This window comes from Vigna radiata, unplaced genomic scaffold (assembly GCF_000741045.1).
Source record: "Vigna radiata var. radiata cultivar VC1973A unplaced genomic scaffold, Vradiata_ver6 scaffold_7, whole genome shotgun sequence".
In the NCBI taxonomy this organism is placed as follows: domain Eukaryota; kingdom Viridiplantae; phylum Streptophyta; class Magnoliopsida; order Fabales; family Fabaceae; genus Vigna; species Vigna radiata.
In genome coordinates, this window is record NW_014543262.1 from 4,648,300 (window position 1) to 4,657,786 (window position 9,487).

At 30.7% G+C, this 9,487-nt stretch overlaps 1 protein-coding gene across 2 annotated transcripts; it reads right to left on the minus strand.

Annotated features, from left to right (window-relative positions):
- Nucleotides 1-810: 810 nt before the first annotated feature.
- Nucleotides 811-5,951, minus strand: LOC106753792 (protease HtpX homolog). Of its 2 annotated transcripts, XM_014635648.2 has the most exons (9): nt 5,504-5,943; nt 5,267-5,324; nt 3,830-3,897; nt 2,964-3,143; nt 2,656-2,752; nt 2,173-2,282; nt 1,945-2,078; nt 1,667-1,859; nt 811-1,085 (listed from the first exon to the last, which is right to left on the minus strand). In XM_014635648.2, the coding sequence occupies exons 1-8, from the start codon at nt 5,720-5,722 to the stop codon at nt 1,718-1,720; spliced, it is 1,008 nt and encodes a 335-aa protein (XP_014491134.1). In that variant the 5' UTR covers nt 5,723-5,943; the 3' UTR covers nt 811-1,085; nt 1,667-1,717. The 2 variants fall into 2 exon arrangements, with proteins under 2 accessions (XP_014491134.1, XP_014491135.1); XM_014635649.2 differs by lacking the exon at nt 811-1,085 and having other exon boundaries at nt 1,721-1,859; nt 1,945-2,080; nt 5,504-5,951.
- Nucleotides 5,952-9,487: the final 3,536 nt, after the last annotated feature.

Consider the following 9,487-nt stretch of genomic DNA (forward strand, 5'->3'; position numbering starts at 1 on the left):
TTACTATTTTTTATTATTATTTATTATTTTTATTGATTATTACTACCTTTTATTATTATTTTTATTTGAAAATGAATTAACTAACTGAGACGAAATTGCAAATTAATTATGTTAAAATTTCATTCATGTTAATGTGATGAAGAATAAGGTAAGAGATAAGTTACAAAATCAGTCCATTTATCTCATTCATTTTGTCAATCTATAACTAAAATTATGCATAATAAAAATAAAAAATTAAATTACATTAATATATTTTTACTTTATAAATGTTTAATGATTCGACATTATTTTTTAAAATTCAATAGATTGGAAGAAAATTAATCAATACCAATTTTTTTGTAATTAAACATTTCATTTTTTTTAATTTTAAAAAAAAATTTTACAAAAATTATTTTTGAGCATTTTTGAATTATAATTTTTGTTTTGAATTTTTAAACACGTACTTTGACGGATGAGTTGGATATCTTTCTATGAAAAATCCTCCATGATGAATTGATTGAATTATATTAAATGAAATTGGGATCAAGTTTTTTATTAATCAAAATAAATTATTAATTATTTTATCTAGTCCATTATAATTCAAAGTCAAATATATCCAAATTATTTTGTCATGTTTAAAATTATCTTTCTCAATTTAATTAAATTTTTAGGTTAACAATGTTATCCGTAAAACATCAAAATGAATTATTTTTAAAATAGAAAACTTAAAAAGGCATTTTAAATTGAGACAAAAGAAATGTTTCTAAATTTAGAGGACTGCTAAAACTATTATTAAATTAGAGATTTAAAATATTAGGCGTATATTTGACAGACTAAAATATCCCTTTAAGATTAAGAAATTAAAATAAAATTTAATTCGCATTTTAGGTACTAAAAGTTTTATTATTTACTTTTCCCTCCTTCTAAGCTACAGGTTATCCTTACCTTTATAGGGGTAAACATTTCTATGAAATAATAATCAATGTCATCAAAATTCTACTTACAGGTTCCCTTATATTACAAAGTGAATACACATTTTAGATTTACACTGCAAGTTTGCAGCAGCATGCTACAATCTGAACAACCACCAACCACTTGCTGTTCCCCTAAATAAAATAAAACATAGTGAGGAATAAAAATGCAACTGAGTGTTGAAAAGGGACATTATGTTAAAAAGAATATATATATATATATTACAAACAGAATTTTCAAAATTTTAAGATTGAACTAGATTTTAAATTTGATTTTTAAAATTGAATTAGACTTTAAATTTATTTTCAAATATGGTATAAAAACTTATTATAACGGTGTTAAAGTTAAAAATTTGATTTTGGAAAAGTTGATATAGAAAAAAGTTTCTACTTTATACCTGAATTAATTTTAACTTTCTTTTTAAATGTTTATCTTATATTCTCATTTTGTTATTTTTTTTCCTTTGAAAACACTTACGTATAAATTTACCCAAATTACCTATACCATATCTACAAATTACATTGATTGCATCCTATACACATACATTAATGGACTTCAAAATTTATGAAAAAAAAAATAGGGAGACCAAATTTAAATTTTAACTAATGCTGTAACACTAAAAGTTTAATCAAGCCTACAAAATATTTTTAGCCATATTGCCGACATGGATGAAGGACAGAAAAGTAAAGCAGAAATTAGAGTTGAAAGAAATTACCTTCGAAGAACCTTGAGTTGCCGAGCACTTTGAACAAAATCCATGCACACACTACTGGACACTTTGTTCTACTGTTTTGATCTGAATTCCACGTTTCAAAATGGAGTTATAAGTTGGAGTTCTTGACCATTCATCAATTTCACTAGCTCGTAGAACAGGCAGAGGATGTGACAGTTGCCTTGTTTGTGCATTCCTAATCAGCAGCCAGAAGTTTAGCTTCTGAATGAAAACAAAATCCCAACATAATTTTCCATTTCCCTAAACAAGACGTTACAAACCTTATATACCATCCCATTGGGCTGGAAGCAGCTTTTTCATAAGAGCGAGCTTGCTCCAGGAATGCATCCACATTTAGTTGATCAGCCATGGATGGACATCCCCCGGCTAATTTCATGAGGACAGAGATGACGACCTCTTGTGGGGTTGGGGAATTAAAAATTTATAATTCAGTATTTCAATCAATATACAATAATAACCAATTTACATATATCAGCATAGTAGCATACCTTAGGGTCTTGAGCAACTAGAAGGGCTGCTCGATCACAAGTCAGCTCAGCGGCTCGAAGCCAGCGGAATAGCTGCTCTTCTAAAGTTCGAGCTATCATACCACCAATGCCTACAACAGATGGCACTGGTTATGAAAAATTGAGTTGAACAAAGACAAGACTTCATGTTCTCATCAATATTAAAACAAGAGCTGCAACGGATACAGTTAAATATATATCCACTGTCAAAATAAGGTACCCTTTCAAAGATCAAAGAAAAAAGTTCGAAAATATTGCATTATGAGCAAGCCTTAAGGTTGTTAAACTCAACTAGTGATAAGAGTGACATGGATTTTATTCCCTGTTCTCTCTGTAGGAGTAAAAGAAAAAAATGTTTCTCCAACTTTGATCATTCAATGTAGCTAACTACTTTACCATAGTGTATACATATCCATTTGTGGGCATTAATACGTCTATGAAAAAAAAATACTCTATGTAACCTACCAGGTACAGTATAGGCTCCAAGGGTTAGAATATTTGCGTAAGTAAGCCACACACCATGATCACATTTTAGATGACCTAGCTCATGAGCCAAAACAGCCTGTTAAAGTGAAGTGATCACAAGTAAATAACATTTGGAACCAGAACAATGGACACGATAGACAAAGATGGTTTGAATAATAATTGATAAGGCATCTTGGAAGAGCAAAATTATATATCATGCAATGGATCGTACATCCAACATCATTCAACAGTGAAATGGGGGCACTTTGTGGATACTAAAAAACTGAAACAAAGAAATAGATTATAACCTGCAACTCTGCTTTTGTAAGGAGCTCCACAAGGCTAGTATGAATGACAACAAAAGGTCGTTTACCACTTATAGCTAAAGTATACGCATTTGGTACAGGACTTTGACGAACATATAGATCAGGGGCATCAACATTTAATATTTCTGCAGCTTCGACCATTAGGTGGTAAAGATCAGGAAGCTGACAAAACAAGAGAAAAGTTTATTTAATTACTTGAGGTAACATTAGATGTCAACAACTCAGCAGGAAACTAATTGTATTAATAGTAATTTCCATTTCATGTTTTATAAAAAAATTATATTAACATTATTGAGTTACAGGCAGGAATACTAACTAACTACATGTAATTAAAGATAATTATGTCACACAGCTCAACTGAGTGGAAATAAAAATGCGAAGGGAGGATGCTTCACAGTTCTCATGTATTTAATCAGAACCAACATGGATAAATTGGACAAGTTAATTTCCTCTTCTGTCAAGAAGGGTTACACAGAATCATGCATACAAGTACACAATCAATTGAATGTACTCTGACAGTCCGATTCTTCATTTTTGAGGAATACAATAAAAGAAAGTGGAATTCACACAAATAATTATAGAGCTTTTCCAACATGCATTGTTTTTTCCAATGCATATGCATTGCCATATTTGAAATTCAAATATGTAAAACTTCATTGACAACTGTATTTTCGTTCTTTTGCAAGTAGTAGCAGTGAAGGCAACAAAATCCTTCATCTCCACAAAATAGACAAGGACTATCCCATGCAGGAAAAGTTTATCTATTATATTGTGCATCTTCCTATACTGTCCTTTGCCGGTCCTTGTTTAAGGATTTTAATAAGGATTTTAATTAGTGTAAAGGATACCTGACTTTTAGAAACAAGGACAGATGTTCCGATGTTCTCAAGGAGCATAACCTGCTCAGCTACAGTGCCTGCATTTCATTTTAAAGGAACCATGTCATACAACAATAACCATGACTGAAACATAGACCTACTCAATGACAACTATTTTCCCACTGGTATCCGAAAGCATGTTGCAGTGATGAATATTCTTAATTAGTATACAGTGGTGGTGTTTTGTGCCCCAAAAAACCAGTTGAACATCATTGATCATCATATAAAAGCAGACAAATTCACTATTTATATGGAAAAGAATAACCACGCCACAACCATGCAGACAAACTCACTATTTGCAAATATATATTGTGACTTTTTTACCAACTTAAATAATTTCAGATGCTTGCATAAACTACGTGAATTTGCATGGAAATATTTGAGGGGTATGAGTCTTAGAGATTCTTGTATATCAAGGGCGCGTTTGGTCAACATGTAGGAATGGTATCCAATAAGACAAAGGGTTCTATCCCATGTTTGTACGTTTTAAAAACGGAATACAATAAAGTATGGAGTTATAAAAAATGGCACATCTTGATTCCACTAAATGATTGGAATATTAAGGAGAACAGAACAAAACCTTTCTAATTCATTTGGTGCGCGGCCAAATGCTACTATAATATACCTTGCAAAGGTCTACTGGGTCAATAAATTATTTACACCGATGATCCTAGTAGTTCCCAGTTGATGATGACTCAATACTTATGACAACTTAAATACATCTCCTATATAATTTTAGTGTTATATTCTTATCAGAATCATAGTTTCACTTCAATAATATTTATGTAATAAATGTTTGCATTAAAGATTAGTTAGAAATATCCAAAGATATTTAGACATTATCTTACATATCTAATAGTCAGCATAAGTTCGGTGGTAAAATTTCAATTCTGATTGGAGAATAACAGTAAATAAATACACCTAAAGGACTTCATATAGGTTTTGTCCAACACTTTTTCTAACTCATTCACAAATTCAGCTAGCTAGTATGAGAGAATTGTCCACCTTCTATATAGACTAATTCAGACATATCACTAGTCAACATGACTTTCCAACCACTTTATTACTTCGAACACCCAAGTTGGGTAAACGAGGATTATATAAGAATCTTTTTACTAATATAATTTGGCACAAGTACCATTTCTCGGTAAATCTCCATCGGGAACTAAAAAAATAGGGTGCAAAAATATAAGTTAGAATCGTCCAGAACTCCTAATTAGATTTTGAGTGAAACGTAACCCTACAAAACCGAACTTTAAGATTGATAATTTTTCTCATTCATACACTATAGTTTCATAATACTCTTCGTCAACTAAGATCTCAACAAACTACACATACTATTAAACATCACAAAAACTCAATAAACCACAACACCGCTACTTAGAACACGAGGTATCTGTTTGTTACCTAGAAGAGCCTTTCCAAGTTCGTTTAATCCTGGAATCGCTCTCAGTATCAGCGTATTCTGGAACATCAAAATGAAAACCTCAACACCAATCATTAACGCTTCCCAGAAAACAAAAATCAGAAAAGAGAAAACTACTTGTAGAACTCAGAAAAAGTTAGTAAAATGATTTTAACTCAGAAGAAGTTAGATATATTTGTAGAAGACGGAAGAAGAAGCCTGAAATAAATTGGACGCACCTGTTGATCAAGCGGGTGTCGAAAATCGTCAGCGTCGAGGTCCCGGAAGGCGACAGCAGAACTAATTCTGCAAACGGGTAAAGTTCCCATTTTGCGGTTCTTCCGAACCTTTGGGAAAGAGATCGCCGACGCGCCGCAGAAACTGGACCTCTCCAACGCTAGGAAGCGGAGGGAGGGTTTGTGGAAGTGGCAAAGAGTGGAGAAAGGCGTGGAAGCCATTGGATTGGAGAGACGCAATGGTGAAGTCGTTGAGAATGAGAAGTGGAGAGAAATGGTGTGGTAGATATTTAGGTGTGGATTTGTCTAAGGTTGTTGCTAACGTAAGGATGGTTGTGACCACATTCGTGCCTATGGTACCTGTTTCGTGCCACTTCATTTTCTGTTGACAACTTCACCTTGTAAAAACCAAGGGGTGCAGGGTTGTGTTCGTATTCGCAGGGTTGTGTCTAGGCTTGTCAATATGGGATACGGGACAACGTGGCTCAAGGGTTGGGTAAGATTAGGTTGGAAAAAGAATGTGAGTTAATTTTAAATTTGGTTTATTTAAATTTGACTAATTGGAGTCTACTAATTTGTATAATTTTATTTTTATTAATTTATTATTTTATAAAATTTTAAAAATATCATCTGGTTTATTATATGTAGATTTATTGTATTTCTTTTTTATTATTTTGAATGGTTTTGAGTTTAACATTATTTTGAGAGTGAAATTTATTTAGATTTGAATTACAAAATGTTTGTAATTTTTTTATTTTAAAAAAATTGTAATTAAGTGAGTCGGTGAGCCAACCTGTTTAACTCATCAATCTGTGATGGGTCGAGCAGAGTTCGAATTTTGTTGACTCGCTAATAAATGAACTGGGTTAGGTTGGCTTACTAAGTAATCAACCTATAGTAGGCCGAGGCAGGTGACCCGTTTTGACCGCACTAGTTGTGTGTTATGTTCTCATTGTCCAATTATATTTCACATTTTTGTGTGTTTTTTATAAGATACCATTAGTCACGATTAGTCTTGAGACGAATGAATTTAGGTTTTTCTTTATAGCAATTGAAAATAAATTAAAAATAGATATTAAACTTATAATTGTACCTATGCAGTTGAAAAAATGTAATAAAGAGTAGGTTCCAATCAAACTTATTAAGCTTTTTTGTCTTGAAATATCTCATTATATATTATATATCTATTGGGAGATTATTCACATATTAATGATAATAATAATTAATCTTGTTAGTTTGATATTATAGTTATTATTTATACTAAGATATCATTTTGTTATTATTATTTATTTAAGATAAGTATTATTTTCAGGATATTATTCAATATCACAACATAGGTCAATGGTCCATGTTAATTCTATGAATACAATTAGTATTTCCCAAGAATTACTCACTCAATCTCATCGACACTCTCTCATACTCCCTCTTTTATTCGTAAAGATCAAAACTCTCTTTCTCACTTAAGCGTCAGAAAATCTTTTACAGGTTTATCTTCCTTCGTGTTTCAACCTTTAGGATACGCCAAGAACATAAGGCCATTCAGATCACACCATCAACCTAAAGGACCACATTCAAGACCTCGGTAAGAACATTTAGTGTCCACCATGGGTCGATAACGAAGTTATAAGATGAATCATTGGTTCCCTTAAGCCCTCATTCCCCTAAGACTTACACCGAAGGCTTATACTCCTACCATTCTCAATAGTTGCACATCGGTTAAGAGTCGAGGCCTAAGGCAGTTTAAATACTCCTTCCTTCTTTCACCCTCCGAGATGCCTTTTAAAGACAAAACCGTGATGGAGTTCCAAGCTCTAAATCGGACAATACCTCAATTACAGGGTGATTGACTCTAACAATATCATTTAGCAGACTTGAGATCAGAACACTGGTACCCACAATGTGGTCTTGATAAAGCTTTTCCCCGATCTCATTTTTCCATGGTCACCATCCGAAATCAAACCTAACTTTCTCATGAAATGGAACCCAATCTAGTGGCAACCCTTCAACATCAAATGCATATGTTAATCCAACAGAACAACGAATAACATAGGTGTTACGATGTCGAGCTTGAATATTGGATTCTTAATTGATTTTTGTACTTTAATATAATATTTTAATTATGATTTGTTATAATTAAGTTTATTTAGCCTGAGATACAAAAACATGTTAAAAATAACTTTTTAGTTGCATAAATGTTCTTTGGATATTTTGAGGAGTGTTAGTGCAACTACAACAAAGTTGAGCTCATTAAGGTGTGGAAATAAATTGGTTAAAGCATGACATCTTAAAGATAAATCCAAGAATAGCAAATAATCAACATCACAAAAGTCAATCCAAGCATAACATGAAAAAATGAAGAAATTTGGCTAAGCCAAGAAGAGGGAACAAGCAACAAAAATTGGATATTGCGGTTTTTTCTCTTTTTTCTACGAAAAGGGCTTTGATAATTGATAAATATTTATGGTAAAAGATAATTTGGAAAAAATATATCTTACGATATTTTATTTGATATTGTTAAATAATTACTTTATTTAACTATATCCGTAAATATCAAAAGATAATATTTGACAAATCCTTTTGAATCTAAAAAAAAATTCAAATATTTTTATATCTCCACAATAATAAAATATATCTTGAAGGTATTGGATTAATTAGAATATAATTGGAGGAGATTACATTATTAGAAAGGAGATTATAATAATAGAGAAACCCAAAATAAAGCCCAATCTAAACACATTGGAAGAGCGGATGAACCCTTTGGACTTCAAATTTCATCCTCTCTCCCTTGTCTCATGTTCTCCACCCTCTCTTATTCTATTTTCATGTTATTTCAAAATTTCATGGAGTGTTAAGCCTTTAGGGTTAATGCTTTTGTAATTGTGGTTAGATGAATAACTTTGTTTTTTTTTTTTTATTCTTGTTGTGATTTATTTTTATCTATGCCTTTTGCTTCTTAATCAAGTAAAAGTAATGATTTTTACATTATAGCAAGTAAGCATCATGTTAAATCTACATAACATATCAATCATATGAGTCAAAGGATTTTTAATTTTAATTGAGAATTTACTTTGATTAAATTTAGAAACTTTCATGTGATTGAATGAGTTTTTGCTACCAATTGAGAATATAATATGATTAGCGGTAAAAACTTTAACAAGAATTATAAAAAATATACTTTGGTTAATTAACTTTTTACTTGATATTATAGGTAAAAGAATAAACATGATTAAGCATAGTAATACTTAATTGAGGATGTACTTTGGTTAAATTTACAATGATTAATCTACAAAGTTCTTGCTTTTAATTGAAAAGTTACTTTGGTTAAGAGTGAGAACACCAACAAATTAATTTAGAATTTACATTGATTAATTTGAAAATCTAAGACAATAAATAATTGAACAATAATATTTAGATAACCAATGATGAATTCTATTTTGAAATAGTAGTGAAATCAACCTATCTTTTTAGTCGTTGTTTTTATCTTTTAAAATATTTTTATAAATCTATTTCTTTATTTTGTTCTTTAATCTTTTATTGATTTTTATATTCTTTATTGTTTTTGTTTTACTAACCCTTTTGTATAGTTTTTATAAAAATTAATTTGTTCAGAATCAATTCCATGTACGTTGGGAGACGACTTAAACTGTGTTCTTTTAGATGGATTTGAGAGAGATGATTTGTGAGAGATGATTTGAATGGATTTAAGTGGATTTGAGGGTAATTTTTTTGTTGTTTTTTTGAGTGGATTTGTGGGTAATTGAGTATGGATTTGAGAATAAAGTTTGTGAGAATTAGTGTAAGATTTGATTGATGTGACAGATTTAAAAAATTAGTTTAATTGATAAAAATAAAAGATTACCAAAATGCCCCTAGTTATTAAAGTAATATAAAATGTTATATTTTAATGTTATATTTAATTTTAATGATGTTTATAAAGAGACCAAAATTATAAATAATTATTAAAAATTATATTTAAAAATAAAAAAA